The sequence below is a fragment of the Protopterus annectens genome, chromosome 6.part0, assembly GCF_019279795.1.
Source record: "Protopterus annectens isolate FY-2018-M chromosome 6.part0, PAN1.0, whole genome shotgun sequence".
Taxonomy (NCBI): Eukaryota; Metazoa; Chordata; order Ceratodontiformes; family Protopteridae; genus Protopterus; species Protopterus annectens.
The window spans coordinates 256,860,637-256,877,537 of NC_056737.1; the positions used below are offsets into that span (position 1 = coordinate 256,860,637).

At 43.0% G+C, this 16,901-nt stretch overlaps 1 protein-coding gene across 3 annotated transcripts in view; it reads right to left on the minus strand.

Annotated features, from left to right (window-relative positions):
• SUSD6 (sushi domain containing 6) overlaps nt 1-16,901 on the minus strand; it is a 442,437-nt gene that overhangs the window by 110,331 nt on the left and 315,205 nt on the right. For all 3 annotated transcript variants that reach the window (XM_044073997.1, XM_044073995.1, XM_044073996.1), the window contains one exon: nt 9,577-9,715. In XM_044073997.1, the coding sequence (XP_043929932.1) occupies nt 9,577-9,715 (139 nt within the window). The remainder of the gene's footprint in view (nt 1-9,576; nt 9,716-16,901) is intronic.

Here is a 16,901-nt window from a genome sequence, read left to right on the forward strand (position 1 = left end):
CATGCTTGTCTGTGATAAGTCCTTGTGCAGAATCTTTTTAGTTGGCAGTTGTGAGGGGAGGCAAATAGATCTATGTCCGGGCATCCCCATTTCCTTGTTATCATGCTGAAGACTTGTGGATCCAGCTGCCACTCGTGGGGATCCATGAGGTTTCTGCTTAGTTCGTCTGCCAGAGTATTTTCCTTTCCTGGCAGGAATTGTGCCTGCAGGTGAACTTACTAAGTCAATGGTGTGTCCCACAAAGTCATGGCTAGTCTGCAAAGGGGATAAGAATGTGTGCCCCCCTGCTTGTTTATATACCACATGACCATGGTGTTGTCTGTCTTTATCAGTAGTTGTCCCGGATGAAGTAGGTCCTTGAAGGCTGTCAGGGCATTTTGAACAGCTAGCATCTCTTTTTGATTGATATGTAGATGCATTTGGTTTGTGGACCAGGTGCCCAGAATGCATCTTCCTGCCATGTGGGCCCCCCAGGCATAATCAGATGCATCCGTTGTTAGGTTCTGCCTGGCTGGGGGTAATGTGAATGGCTGTCTCTTGTTTTGGTGGCTAGCCTTTGCCCACCATCGAAACTCCTGTTGCAGGCAGGGAAGAGTAATCATTGTTTTCAGGCTGTGGCAATGTTATGTCCAGACACTTTTTAGGTACCATTGAAGTTTCCTCATATGCAGTCTTGCATATGGAATTAGTAGGATGCAGGATGCCATGAAGCCTAAAGCATGCAGACATTTTCTTGCAGATAACTGGGCCTTTGCTGCCAATGTTTTGAAGTAGGTAGTCAGTTGCCATTGTTTGTCTGGTATGAGATAAGCCATCTGGCCAGTTGTATTTAAGCTTGCACCCAGGAATATTATCTCTTGACAGGGTACTAGTTTTGATTTCTTTTCACTGACTGTGTACCCTAGGCATGTTAAAAATCTTTTCACAAACGCCAGATGCTGTAGTAGACTGTCCTTGTTCTCTGCTTGAATTAGGCAGTCGTCCAAGTAAGGATATATTTGTATTCCTCTTTGTCTGCAGAAAGTGATTACTGGTGCCAGGCACTTTGTAAAGACCCTGGGCGCAGTAGATAAGCCAAAGGGCAGTGCAGAGAATTGGTAATGCATTAAGCCAGCCTTGAATCTGAGGTATCTTCTGCATGATTGCCTGATTGGGACATGCAGGTATGCCTCTTTTAGGACTAAAGTCACGAGCCAAGCCTCTTTGCCCAGTATGGGTAGGAGCTGCCGCAAGGTCAACATTTTCAATTTTGGTATATCCAGGAATGTGTTTAGAATAGATAGGACCAGTATTGGTCTCCAGGCTTTGTCCTTTCTGGGTACCAAGAACAGTCTTGAGTAAAATCCTTGTCCCCGCTCTTGCTGTGGTACTTGTTGAATAGCCCCCATGTCCATGAGGGATGAGACTTGTTTTTGTGCCTCTGCCCATTGATGTTTTGGCAGATCTGGCCAACCATTTGCCTTTGGCAGGGTATGGAAGTGAAACCTGTAGCCTTGTGACACTATGTTTAGAACCCACTTGTCTTGGGTTATAATGTTCCAATTTTGAGAAATAAGAGCTATTTTTCCCCCTAAGGGTGCTGCCTGGAGATAAATGCTTGGTGCAGGCAGGGGGAAGTCATTGGGACTGTTTCCTGTATGGTTGTGATTTATCTTCTTCACTTTTGGAGGTAGAAGCACCCCATTGCTTTGACCTGTATGAACCTTGTGCCTGGGATCTGCCACTAGGGTGTCTGGATCTGCCCCTTTGAGGTCTGACAGACACTGGAAAGGACCAATTCTTTGTAGGCCAGTGTCTACTAAACCTAGGTGGCTGTACTTGCAAAAAATCTTTGACAGTTTGCATAGATTTAGCTTTGTCCTCCATGTTCTTTAACACCTCTTCTGCCTTAACACCACACAAAGTATCGTGCTGTAAAGGTGCATCTAATAATTTAACTTCGACATGATCAGGCAGACTTTGTTCCTTTAACCAAGCAGGTCTCCTAATTACAGAACCCGTAACTGCGGCCCTGCAGGAGGCCTCCAGAGAATCAAAACCGCATTGCAAAGTATGCTTTCCAACTTGTTCATGCATGCAATAAATCCTGCATTTCCTTGTTTTCTGCACATTCAAAGTTTAACAACATTTTCAGTTTAAGCAATGTCATGACATGTTGCTGATATCTGAGCATATGAAATTGACAGTTTAAGGCCCTTATAGCCAAGGTAGCAGATGTGTAAACCTTTTTTCCTTATCTATCCAGTGCCCTAGAATCTCTGTCAGAGGGGGTCGGTTTTTTTGCAGCGGAAGCCTTAATCCCTTTGGGACCCTGTGAAATAGTCTCTAGGTCTGCAGTAGGGTTTTTGAAAAGGAATTTATGAGAGTCAGTAACCCTGTAATATCAGTCAGGCTTAACAGGAGCTGGAGGTAAGGAGTCAGGGGTCAGACTAGACTCTGAAAACACATCATCTACAATGTCTAACACAGGTAGAATGGCAAGAGGCCTGTGTTGAGGTAGTAAAAGGAAGTCCCTGAGCCTCTTTTCAGATTCTGAAAAATCTTGGCTCTCCCAGTGGAAATGTTCCCTCATTGTTAGCAAAGTTTCCCCAAAAGAATAGTCCTCAGGAGGAGAAGCTGAAGGAATAGATTCTTCATCATCAGAATCCTCATGGGGGGAAGTGAATATTCCCGATCAGAAGACGAATCAGAAGAAATGGAAACCTGATCTGAAGATTCATAGTCTGTCTCTTGCCTAGGCCTCTTATCAGGAGGGGGATGGGAACCCCTGATCAAGGTTATCAAGTCTTCGGCCATTTTGAGCATCTGTTTTTTGGGCATTGAGGCCTGTCCATGTGGCTCTTGAGCTTGTTTCTTTGTCTTTGAAGGTGCTTTAGTCTTTGCCTTTGAAGTCGGTTTAATGTCTAGATGTTTAGGTCTGAATGCACCCTCAGAAGCTGGTGCCTGCTCAGCGGCTCCAGACTCATCTGAGGGAATAGTGTCCAAGGCTCCAATACTTTGAGAGTCCGGTGGCATAGCCGACTCCACATGGGAGTCGGTAGCGGCCTGCGACTCTAAAGTAGTTGGTGTCAGGGGCTGCAAAAGCACCTCACTGAGAATCAGCGAACCGGCGACTAGCTTAGGAGAAGCTTCGTCGTCGGTTTTGGGCCTCGGTAGTCTATCCTTTTCTTTTTCTTGCGTTTTTTGTGAACTCCAGTAGTCAGATGACTATCCGATGACATTTTATAATTAAATCTGTGCCCAAAATAGTTTAATGCAAAATCATACCGATGCTTAATAGTGCGTTGGTTAAATCTAGCACAAAACCGACAACTTGAAACATCGTGGTCAGGGCCTAGGCAAGGAATACAGTAAGAATGAAAGTCCTTATGAGGTATTTGCTTTCCACAAGAAATACAGTTATTAACTTTTTCTGACATCGGTCTGGAGCAAGAAAATAGTTTCCCCAACAGGGTACTTAGCTTTAATGAAGACTTCGGATCTGAAACTCAAACACGAAAATCTCAGGAGTCGGACGACCGGCACTTGCGAACTGCTTCTGCTTTGGGCACCGCGCGGCAAGAAAGACTGAAGAAAATGGCATCTGCTGCATCTTTTATACCCCTGATGACCTGATGTCAGGGAAGTGGCAACAGCAACTGACGCAAGACCCAAGACTTTGGAATTCAGGATGACTGAGGGCCACCTGCCAGCAGGATTACCCAAATGTAATGATTGCAACAGCGAAACACGAAGAACATCTGATAGTGCGTGTAGCCTGTTTTGAAGCGTAGGTATCCTCTGCAAGATTCCCTGACAGGGATGTGCAGGTATGCTTCTTTTAAATCTAGTGTTACCAACCAGGCATCTTTGCCTAGCATAGGAAGCAATTGATGAAGACTCAGCATCTTGAATTTTGGAATTTCCAAAAAGGTGTTTAGAGTAGACAGGTCCAGGATAGGATGCCATGAATTGTCTTATCTGGGTACCAGGAAAAGGCTTGAGTAGACACCTTGTCCCTTTTCCTCTTTCGGTACCAGTTGAATAGCCCCCATGCTTAAGAGAGAAAGTACTTGTTTTTGGGCCTCTGCCCACTGATTTAGGGGTAGGTCCGGCCACCCGCTTGGTGCTGGCAACATGTGGAAGTGAAATCTGTACCCTTGGGACACTATATTAAAAACCCATTTGTCCTGGACAATGAGTTGCCAGTTCTTTGCATGAGAAGCAATCTTTCCCCCCAAAGAGGCAGTCAGTTGATAAGTGCTTGGAAATTTTAAATGGAAGTCATTGAGAAAGTTTACCATAAGGGGTAGTCTTATTACTCACAGATTTGGAAGTGGAGGCCCCCCACTGCTTAGTCCTGTATGTCCCCTGGGACTGAAACCTGGGGCTTTTGCTGTGTCTGGGTTTGGCTTGAGAAGACCTGGAAGGGGCTGGAAAGGACCAATTCTTAGAGGGCCAGTGCCTACTGAATCTATGAGGCTGAACTAGTAAGAAATCTTCAACAGTTTGCATAGATTTAGCTTTATCTTCCATCTTTTTAAGAACTTCCTCAGCCTTGTTGCCATACAGGTGGTCCTGATTTAAGGGAGCATCCAACAATTTAGCTTAACATGATTAGGCAAAGATTGCTCCTTTAACCAAGCATGCTTTCTGAGAACAGACCCAGTAACAGCAGCCCTGCAAGAGGCCTCTAATGAACCAAAACCACATTGCAAAGTATGTTTTCCAACTTGTTCAGCGGAATGCATTAAATCCTGTAATTCTTTATTTTCCACACAGCCAGGAATCTACATAATTTTCTGTTTAAGCAATCCAATAACATGTTGCTGATACTTTTAACATATGAAACTGGCAGTTTAAAGCCCTAATGGCCAAGGTTGCAGAAGTGTAAACCTTCTTACCCCATCTATCCAGCGCCCTGGAGTCACTATCAGAAGGGGTAGGATTTTTAGCAGCAGAAGCCTTAATGCACTTGGGCCCCTGTGAAATAGTCTCTGGATCCGCAATATGATTTTTAAAAAGGAACTTGTGTGACTCAGGGACCCTGTAGTATCCGTCAGGTTTTCTGGGAGCAGGAGGCAAGGAATTAGGGGCCAAACTAGATTCCGAAAAAGCATCATCAACAATGTCTAGTACAGGAGGAACAGCTAAAGGCCTATGCTGAGGTAGGAGTAAGAAATCCCTAAGCCTCTTTTTTGAATCAGAAAAATCCTGGACTTCCCAGTGGAAATGTTCCCTTAGAGTATGCAAGGTTTCCCCAAAAGAAAAATCCTCTGGAAGGGAAGCAGAGGGAATGGAGTCCTCTGCATCAGAATCCTCATAAGTAGATAAGGGCAAATCCAGATCATCAGAAGAATCAGAAAAAACAGAATCCTGGTCAGAAGATTCATAATCAACTTCAGTCCTAGGCCTCTTAGAAAGGGGGGGGTTTGGCTACCCATGATTAGAGTTATTAAATCTTCAGCCATTCTTATCATTTGGTTTTTAAGTAAAGAGGCCTGAGCATGTGGCCTGGGCATTGGTTTTTAGGCATGGTTCAAGATTTAGGCCTAAGTGAAGAAGGAGGTGTCGGTTTAATATGCAAGTCCTTAGGCTTAAATATACCCTCAGAGGCCAGTGCCTGCACAATGGCTCCGGACCCATCCAAGGTAGAGACATCCACGGGTGCCATAGTTGAAGCATCTCGTGGCATACCAGACTCTGACTGGGTCTCAGTAGAGGCCTGTGAATCAGAAGTAGTGGGTATCAAGGGCTGAGAAAGCACCTCATGAGTACCGGCGAACTGGCGACAGGCTTAGAAGAAGCACTGTCGGCAGTTTTGGACGTCGGCGGCCTGTCTCTGTCTTTATCCTTGCGTTTTTTCGGAATCCCAGTAGTTGGATGGCTAATCGACAACATTTCTGGGTAATTAAACAGAGAACCGAATTATTTAGATGCGAACATATACCGATGATGGATAGTGCGCTGATTAAATAAAGCACAAAACCGACAGCAAGGTAAGTCATTAGTCAGGGCCTAGGCAAGGAATACAGTATGAATGAAAATCTTTATGAGCTATTTGCTTTCCACAAGTAATGCAATTATTAACTTTTACTGACATCGGTAAGTAGCAAGAAAAAGTTTCCCCAACGGGGTACTTAGCTTTAGTTGAAGACTTCGGTTCTGAAACTCGAAAACGAAAATTTCAGGAGTCGGCCGACCGGCACTTGCGAACTTCTTCTGCTTCGGGCACCACACGGCAAGAAAGACTGATGTAATGGCATCGGCTGCATGTTTTATACCCCCGACGACCTGACATTATGGGAGAAGGGACAACAACCGACGCATGACCCAAGACTTTGTTAATCAGGCCGACTGAGGGCTACCTGTAAGCATATAACCCAAATGTAATGACTGCAACAGTGAAACACGACGATCATCCAGTAAAACAAGATTATTATTATTATTGATAATACTCGGATCCAGCTACACAAATGGAAAACAAACATGAGCTTTCATGTTTACTCGGGAGAACTCTTACAGTACTGGGCCTAAGAAATGGGCTACCAGCTGAAGCAAAGCCTCCAAGTTAAATAGATCAACTAACATACAAATGCATGCATGCAACAAACACAGAGATTGTTTTCTCTCAAGTGGTCAGGAAAGTCCTCAAGCTTGGAGGATGATGGACTTGCACATTTGACATTTGTAAATTATTAAATTAAAATATGCTCCTGACTATTCTTGTTTATATAAAACGTACAATGTCCTCATTGAATCACGTTCTGTATTGTCTACATTCCTTAAAATCTTCTTGAGAAGACTAGTTTAAAACCCAGATCTTTTTGTTTTACTGTCAAAGAAACGGCCACAGAAAATAGAACATCTAAAATGTATAAACCAACCATGTTTTCTTTTATTGTTAACAAAACACTTGTATGAGATAAAATTGTTTTAAGTAAACTTAAAATGGTTTGTCTGAAACTAAGCTTCTTTCCTATTGTTATTACTGAACTCAGAGGTAAATACAAGAGGCCTTGGAATAAAGTGTAGGCTACCTTCAGATAAAAGAAGCAGAAGGTTGAAAATATAAGTCACAAGATGAAATGGCTCACATTTTACTGTATTGATTAACAAAACAAAGAACTCTTCTACTTAACAGTCTCATACAAGTATCACTTTTGTGTTATAATATCTTTGTCTCTAGTCATGTTACAAAATCATTCTATTTTCTCAGTGCAATGTAAATAAAAGGAGAGAAATTGCAATTAAATATTGTATCAGACCTTTGCAAAACCAAGAGATACTGCTGGCAGAAAGATCATTAAGTAATTAAAATCATAGCCTCCACAGTACAAGATAGTCATCTGTATTGTATTTATATTAATTAAACCTGACCTTCTGCTGATGTGAGAAGTGCATTACTAAATGCTCCTTTAATAATCTGTTTGATTTAGGTCACTGTATTAAACTCCAGTGTAATGGCAATTCTACATAAAATGGGATAACTGTTTTGTAAAAGACATTCAAACAGCAGCAGCACTGATGCAAAGTGGGTCAGCTTTTATTTTACTGCGTAAAACTACCAGGCAGACTGGCTTATGAGTTGTGTAAAATCATATCAATTTAATTTCTGAGATATATTCGCAGTACAGACTTCTGTACAGTTTGATGTGCATCCTACATTATATTTATTTAAAGTTAATTTTAGTATTTCAAAATGTGTCTTAAAATTAAGAAAGTACCATAAATCATCACCAAAATAAAGTAGAACCAAAGAACAACAGCAAAAAGAAGAAACTATGGACAATTCTTCTTCTTCTTCTTTCGGCTTTTCCCGGTTAGGGGTCACCACAGCGGATCACCCATCCGCTCATGATTGGCAGTGGAGTTTTAAGGTGCCAGCCTGGCGCCCAACCTTCCACAGAAGGCACACGCACACACATACTCACACCTAGGGCCAATTTGGAGTGTTCAATCCACCTACAACAGGTCTTTGGGATGTGGGAGGAAACCGGAGTACCCAGAGGATACCCACGCGACCACAGGGAGGACATGCAGACTCCACACAGAAGGTACCCCAACCGAGAAACAAACCAGAGAACCTTTTGCTGTATGGCGGCAATGCTAATTGCTAAAGAAACTATGGACAATAATAAAACAAAATGATTGCAAAATCTGCTTGATGTACAAGGATGACAATACCGAGGGCTCCCTTGCAAACAGAATAACATCTGCAATTTTTATCTGCAAAATCTACTTGAGTCACATGATTTGGACTTGCTTCACTGTCTAAAGGAATGCTTTGTTAGCTTAATAAAAATATTACACACACACATTTTATATATATATATATATATATATATATATATATATATATATATATATATACACACACACACATATATATATATATATATATATATATATATATATATACATGTATATATACATATACATACATATGTGTGCGTGTGTTTATACACACACATATATATATATATATATATGTGTGTGTGTGTGTCTGTGTGCGTATATGTATATATACTGAGATTTTTCTGTAGCTTAACTGTCAATCATATAACTGATCAATCTTATGCCGGCTTTTAAATTAATGCCTTTTGATTTTCCCTGTGGTGCCTCACTTGTTTTACATTTATATTTGTGCTAAATTAATTTCTTAGAGTCTCTGCAGGGTTGATCTTGTCAAAGTTTTTTTTCCAGTTTCCTATCTGGAACTGGTAGCCATTTGGATTTGGCAAGATTGGTGTAGTGGTACTGTCTTCTGGGGGACAAGGCTAAGCATCTTCAAATGTTGTTTTAAGTGAGAAAGATTCCTTTCTGATGCAGAGACATTGAGAAAGGGGTCCACATTCAAATTGTGGAAGAAGGATGTTCCCTCTTTTGATAGCAGTTCTGCATGTGGTAGAAAATAAACAAGAACTGTTAACAAAAGACGAGTTTATCTCATTGGCTTTGGTAACTTGGATGTGGTACTGAGAACTGGATACTTGGATTGTTTCTAATGGTTCCTTACTGTTGTGAGTGATGGCTCAGTTGCAGCATTTTTACTAAGTCTCTGGGGAGTCCTAAGCAGCACTGCTTTGAGATACTACACACACACACACACACACACACACACACACACACACACACACACACACACGCACAGATGCGCACGCACATACACATGCACGCGCGCACACACACACGTGCACACACCTGCGCGCGCACACACACGCACACAAGGATTTGATGGTGAAGTATCTACCTTTAGGTCTTCACTAAGTTCAGCAGAGGAACCTGATTCTTTACTAGAGTTGAGTGTGACAGATATGATGTATTGAATCATAAAGGGTCATTTATAACCAAACAGATTTGCTAGTTTTAAATATGGTGAACCAGCTAAAATCTATTCTACCACAGTAACTTACTACTTGAGAACACATTATACTTTTGGAAATAAGTGGAAAATAGTTTCTGTAAAGACAACCACCCCTGAATAACAACACTCAAAATGTAACTGTTTTTCATATCCAAGGTGGAGTGGTGACTATTTGCACGGATTAGATGTGCTCTGTCCACAGTGGACTGAAGTGGGACTTAGAAACTCACCTGCTGTGATGGAAGGATTTCAACTTTGGTTGCAGAAGGACAAACAGCACCACAAGGAGGAGGATAAGGGCAACTGAGCTGGCAGTTGAAGCAACTATAGACAATGTTGGCACTCCAATGCTAGTATGCAAGTCTTTTCCTGGGGAAAAAGTACAAATAGAGCTCGTTAGGCAGTCACTGCTAAAACTCCCTGAAATTTCTTCATGGTATTCATTATTCCATCTTTACAAAGTCAATAACTTAAAAGGATGCAGTACTGCCAAAACGCTTCTGTTATCATAATCGGCATAAAAATGTTAATGTACACTGCTCTGTTTTGTAGCTCTTAATGCTCCAGAAAGAAGGCAATGTGGGCTTGTGAAAATTACAGAGAAGTTCGTGCAGGTCTACAGGTCCCATTGATACACCTTTATGACCACAACATTCAACATACAGACATAGACAGAATATTAGTTGCTACACTTCAGTTGGGAATGGAGCTAAAAGTGAAAAAAATCCCAGCAAATTAAAAAAAAACACAAAAAACATGTCTTTTACTACCAGTGAAATGACTCAAAGTTTAAGAAAATGTGCTCAAAGTTTCCAGTCAAAGAGAAAGACTCAACAGCCAGCTGTTAAGCCAAAAAAAGTACAGTTGTGTACCTACCATAAATGTAGATGTTCGAGTGTATTCACTGTTGCAGTCATTACACTTGGCTTATCCTGCTGGCAGGCTACCCGCAGTAGGCCCGAGTTCCAAAGTCTAGGTCTGGCGTCGGTTGCTGTCGCCTCTTCCCTGACGTTAGTGCGCCAGGGGTATAAAAAATGCAACCGACGCCATTTTCTACAGTTTTTCTTGCCCCAGATGTCAGGTGCCCCCAAATAGGAAAGGCTGGAAAAATTATGTAAAAAACCATGCATGTACCAGAATAACATTTCCTTCATCTACAAGCAAATACATCATATAGGTTGTAGAGAGTTGAGAAGTACAAAAAGGACCCAGCAATGAGAAAGGGGGATGGTGGGTGGGTAACCTGGACTGCAACAGTGAATACACTCGAACATCTACATTTATGGTAGGTACACAACTGTACTATGTTCATCGTGTTTCACTGTTGCAGTCATTACACTTGGGTTGAATCCCAAAGCTGAGGTTGGGTGGCTGGGCCTAAATAGGATTAGGAGAGGCTACCAGGCCCTGCAGAACTGCAGTGGCAAAGCCTGCTCTGGATTTAGAGTAGAGAGGTAAGTGGTAGTGCTTAGTGAAAGTGTGCACTGAACTCCAGGTTGCAGCTTCTAAAATGTCTTTGGTTGGTACTCCTCTGAGAAAGGCTGCTGAAGTGGCTGTTGCTCTGGTGGAATGTGGCCTTATGCCCTTAGGCACTGATTTGCCATGTTGTGCATAGCAGAAGCGAATGCCGTGTCCTATCCATTTTGAAATTGTCTGCTTTGAGATAGGCTTTCCTTGTGATCCTGCAGCATAAGATACAAACAGTAGCTCAGTTTTTCTGAAAGTTTTTGTTTTGTCCCAAGTAGAATCGTAGCTGTCTGTGTATATCCAAAGTGTGCAGAAGTCTCTCCCCTTTATTCTGGGGATTTGGATAAAAAGTTGGCAAATGAATGGTTGGTTAAGAGCCACACTGGAAACCACCTTTGGCATAAATATTGGGTTTGTCCTTAGAGGGACCCTGTCCTGATGAAAAATGATGAAAGGTTCCACTGCCATTAATGCCTGTAACTCTGAGACTCTTCTTGCTGAAGTTATTGCTAGGAGAAGAGCAGCTTTCCATGATAAGAATTTTAGATCAGCTGTGTTGGCTGGCTCAAAAGGAGGCAGTGTGAGCTTTTCTAATACAAAATCGAGGTCCCAAGTAGGTATTGGTGCTCTCCCTTGGGGGTCTTATGTTTCCTGCCCCTCTGTGTTACTGCCTTAGCAGTGGATGTGAAAAAATAGGAGGTTCTGTATTGTAATGAGCTGAAATGGCAGAGGCATGGATTTTAATAGATGAAAAGGATAGGCCTTTGTCCAGCATCTCAGTTAGGTATTGTAAAATCTGAGGTATATTTGGAACAAGTAGTTCGAGTCCTTGTGCCTGGTTCCAAGCACAGAATCTCTTCCATTTTTCTGCATAAGATTTCCTAGTGCTGGGCCTCCTAGCTTCTAAAATGACATCCATAACAGCTTTAGAGAGAGGTGTGGTCTGAGTGGCTATATTATCTGCCATGCAGCCAGATTTAAGGTTCTGAGTTGACCGTGTAGAATCTGATTGTTTTGTTGAGTCAGAAGATTAGGAATTTGAGGTAAAGGCCAGGCTGGGCCTCGAGACAAGCTCTTTAGGACTGGGTACCAGTACTGGCGTGGCCAGTCTGGGGCAATCAGGATCATTTTTGGCTTCTCTTGTCCGACTTTTAGGAGTACCTTGGGAAGAAGAGGCAGTGGAGGTAAGGCATAAACTGTCAGGGTTTTCCAGCTGAATGAAAGGGCATCTACATTCCATGCTTGTGAGTGATAAGTTCTTGTGCAGAATTTCTGTAGTTGGCAGTTGTGAGGGGAGGCAAAAAGATCCGTGTCCAGGCGTCCCCATTTCCTTGTTATCATGCTGAAGACCTGTGGATTTAGTTTCCATTCGTGCGGATCCATGAGATTACTGCTTAGTTCGTCTGCCAGTGTATTTTTCTTTCCTGGCAGGAATTGTGCCTGCAGATGTACTTGATAGGTCAGTGCTGTGCTCCACAGAGTCATGGCTTGCCTGCAGAGGGGGTAGGAATGTGTGTACCATTGCTTGTTTATGTACCACATATCTGTGGTGTTCGTCTTTAGTAATAGTTGTCCTGGATGTAGTAGATCCTTGAAAGCTGTCAGGGCATTCTGTACAGCTAGCATCTCTTTTTGATTGATGTGAAGATGCATTTTTTCCTTGGGCCACGTGCCCTGAATACATTTTCCTGCCATGTGTTCCCCCCAGGCATAATCCGATGCATCCATTGTTACTGTCTGCCTGGCTGTGGGTAAGGTGAAGGGCTGTCCCTTGTTGTGGTGACAGGCCCTGGACCACCATCGAAACTCCTGTTGTAGACAGGGAATTATAGTTACTATTGTTTCCAGGCTGTGGCAATGCTGAGTCCAAACACTTTTTAGATACCATTGTAGTTTCCTCATATGCAGTCTTGCATATGGAATTAGTAGAATGCAGGAAGCCATGAAGCCCAGGACCTGCAGAATTTTTCTTGCAGGGAGCTGGGTCTTTGTTGCCATCATTTGAAAGTAATGAGTCAGTTGCCTTTGCTTGTCTGGCGTGAGATAAGCCATCTGGGCAGTTGTATTTAAGCTTGCACCCAGGAATATTATCTCTTGAGAGGGCACTAGTTTTGATTTATTTTCGTTTACTGTGTAACCTAGGCAGATTAATAATCTTTTTACAAATGCCAGATGCTTTAGTAGAATGTCCTTGCTCTCTGCTTAAATAAGGCAGTCGTCAAAGTAGGGATATATCTGAATTCCTCTTTGTCTGAAAAATGCAATTACTGGTGCCAGGCATTTTGTGAAGACCCTGGGCGCAGTAGATAAGCCAAAGGGCAGTGCAGAGAACTGGTAATGCATTGAGCAAGCTATGAATCTGTGGTATCTTCTGCACGATTGTCTGATTGGGACATGCAGGTATGCCTCCTTGAGGTCCAAAGTAACTAGCCAAGCCTTCTTGTCCAGCATGGGTAGAAGTTGCAGCAGTGTTAACATTTTGAATTTTGGAACATCCAGGAAAGTATTTAGGATTGACAAGTCCAGTATTGGTCTCCAGGCTTTGTCCTTTCTGGGAACCAGGAAGAGTCTTGAGTAAAATCCTTGTCCCTGTTCTTGCTGTGGTACTCTTTGAATAGCTCCCATGTCCATGAGAGCAGCAATTTCCTTTTGTGCCTCTGCCCATTGGTTTTGTGGCAGGTCCAGCATACCTTTTGATTTTGGAAGAGTGTGAAAGTGGAACCTGTAACCCTGAGAAACTATATTCAGTACCCATTTGTCCTGGGTGATTATGTGCCAATTTTGTGCGAAAAGTGCTAGCTTTCCCCCTAGGGGTGCTGCCAAAAATGCTTGGCCTTTGTAGAGGAAAGTCATTGGGACTGTTTTCTATAAGGTTGTGATTTGTCTTCTCCTCCTTTGGGGGCAGAAGCACCCCATTGTTTAGGTCTGTAGGAGCCTTGGGGCTGAGATCTGCCTCTTGGGTGTCTGTATCTGCCTCTTTGTGGCCTGTCTGACACCTGAAAGGACCAATTTTTAGAAGGCCAGTTTCTACTACACTTGTGGTTGAACCTGTAAGAAATCCTTTACTGTCTGTATAGATTTTGCTTTATCCTCCATTTTCTTTAACACCAAACAAAGTATCATGCTGTAATGGAGCATCCAATAATTTTACTTTAACATGTTCAGGTAAACTTTGTTCTTTCAACCAAGCATGCCTTCGAATGACAGAGCCTGTAACTGCGGCTCTGCAAGAAGCCTCTAATGAATGAAAACCACATTGCAGAGTATGCTTTCCCACTTGTTCAGCTGCATGCAATAATTCCTGCATTTCCTTATTGTCAGGATTCTCTGAATTTGTAAGCATTTTCTGTTTTAACAAAGACATGAGGTACTGTTGATATTTGAGCATGTGAAACTGGCAGTTTAAAGCCCTTACAGCTAAAGTAGCAGCGGTTTAAACTTTTTCCCCCCTATATCCAGAGCTCTAGAATCCCTATCAGAGGGAACAGGGTTTTCAGCAGTGGAAGCCTTAACCCCTTTGGGACCCTGAGAAATGGTTTCAGGGTCAGCAGCAGGGTTTTTATAAAGAAATTTATGAGAGTCATGGACCCTGTAATACCTGTCTGGCTTGACTGGTGCAGGGGGTAAAAAAATCAGGAGACAGATTGGATTCAGAGAAAACATCATCAACTATATCAAGCACAGGGGGAACAGCCAGGGGCCTGTGTTGAGGCAGTAAAAGAAAATCTCTGAGCCTTTTCTTGGATTCTGAATAATCCTGGCTAAAAACTCTTCTGCGAACTCTGACCGACGTCTAAGAGTGAGTCGGTTGAAGGAAGCGCAGGCTGAACAGGCCGAGACGTCGTGGTCTGGGCCTAAGCAAGGGAGACAGTAAGAATGGAAATCCTTATGAGGTATTTGTTCCCCTCAAGTTAAACAATTATTAACTTTTTCTGACATCGGCTGAGGCAAGAAAGAGTCCCCAACGGGGTACTTAGCTTTAGAAGTCTTCGGATAGCGATTTTACTGGAGCTGGCCGACCGGCACTTGCGAACTGCTTCTGCTTCGGGCACCATGCAGTAAGAAAGACTGAGGAAGATGGCGTCGGCTGACGCTTTTATACCCCAGGCGCTGTGACGTCGGGGAAGGGGCGATATCAGCCGACGCCGGACCCAGACTTTGGAATCCGGCCGACCGAAGGGCTGCCTGAGGCAGGACAACCCATATGTGATGACTGCAGATATATCCTTGAAGGACATCATCATCAACTATATCAAGCACAGGGGGAACAGCCAGGGGCCTGTGTTGAGGCAGTAAAAGAAAATCTCTGAGCCTTTTCTTGGATTCTGAATAATCCTGGCTCTCCCAGTGGAAATGTTCCCTCATGGTGTGCAGAGTTTCCCCAAAAGAGAAATCCTCAGGTGGAGAGGCTGAAGGTATAGATTCTTCAGCATCAGAGTCCTCATAGGGAGGAAGAGAATAGCCCTGATCTGAAGAGGAATCAGAGGAAATAGAAACCTGGTCACAGGAATCACAGTCAGTGTCTTGCCTAGGCCTTTTATCAGGAGGGGGATGGGAACCCCTGATCAAAGTAATTAAGTCGTCGGCCATTTTAATCATCTGTTTCTTTGGCATGGTTGACTGTCCAGGAGAATGCTGTACTTGTTTCTTTGTCTTTAATGGTGTCTTTGACTGTACTTTGGCTGCTGCAGAGGATTTAATAGTAAGCTGTGAAGGTCTGAAAACACCCTCAAAACCCGATGCCTGCTCAGCGGCTCCGGACCCATCTGAGGGAATATTTTCCATAGGCCCAATACCTTGAGTATCCAGAGGCCTAGTTGTCTCCACGTGGGAGTCTGATACGGCCTGTGGCTCTGAGGTAGCAGGTGTCAGGGGCTGCAAAAGCACCTCATTGAGAACCGGCGAACCGGCGACTGGCCTAGAAGAGGCTTCGTCGTCGGTTTTGGACCTCGGATGCCTGTCCTTTTCCTTGTCTTTGCATTTTTTATGAATTCCGGTCGTCGTTTGTTCCGACGGCATTATATAGTTAAACCTTCGGCCAAAGTAATGTAATGCAAAATCAAACTGACGTTTAATAGTGCGTTTGTTGAATCTGGCACAAAACCGATAACTAGTAACGTCGTGGTCAGGGCCTAGGCAAGGAATACAGTAAGAGTGAAAGTCCTTATGAGGTATTTGCTTCCCACAAGAAATACAATTGTTAACTTTTACTGATATCGGTCTGGAGCAAGAAAAATTTTCCCCAACGGGGTACTTAGCTTTATTGAAGACTTCGGTTCTGAAACTCTATTTCGAAAATCTCAGGAGTCGGCCGATCGGCACTTGCGAACTGCTTCTGCTTCGGGCACCGCGCGGCAAGAAAGACTGAAGAAAATGGCGTTGGTTGCATCTTTTATACCCCTGGCACACTGATGTCAGGGAAGAGGCGACAGCAACCGACGCCGTACCTAGACTTTGGAATTCGGGCCGACTGCGGGTAGCCTGCCAGCAGGATAACCCAAGTGTAATGACTGCAACAGTGAAACACTATGAACATCACCTCCCATCAGTTATAGTTGCATCTCCCTAATAATCCTAGCTCACAGAATCCAGTTAATTGAAAAATAATTAATATCCCCATTCTAATCAGATTTTGTCCAAGGTAGAACTCCGTTTCTGAGGTTAGATTTATTATTCTAAGAGTCACATTGAGTATAGACAATTCTAGAGAATACTTAGTTTGCATGTAACCAAACTGCCTGACAAACAGCACACATTCACTACCTTTTAAAATTATTTAAACTTGACATTTCAAATTTTTGTCATGTATAACAATTTACAGAAATTCCTTTAATAGATGTCTGTCACTTTATTCAAATTCTTTATGGTACACACACTGGGGATGTCCTCTCTTCCTCCATTACTCTCTCATATATGGGACCAAAACAATGAGTGAGAAGGTCACTGAAAAAGCAATCGGTAAAAACAAAATGAAAACTCCAGCAAAGCTAGAACTTCCACTGAGTGACCTCCCAAACCATTTGCATATATCCCACGTGCCTCTGATACAAGAGGTTTGGGAGGTCACTCAGTGGAAGTTCTAGCTTTG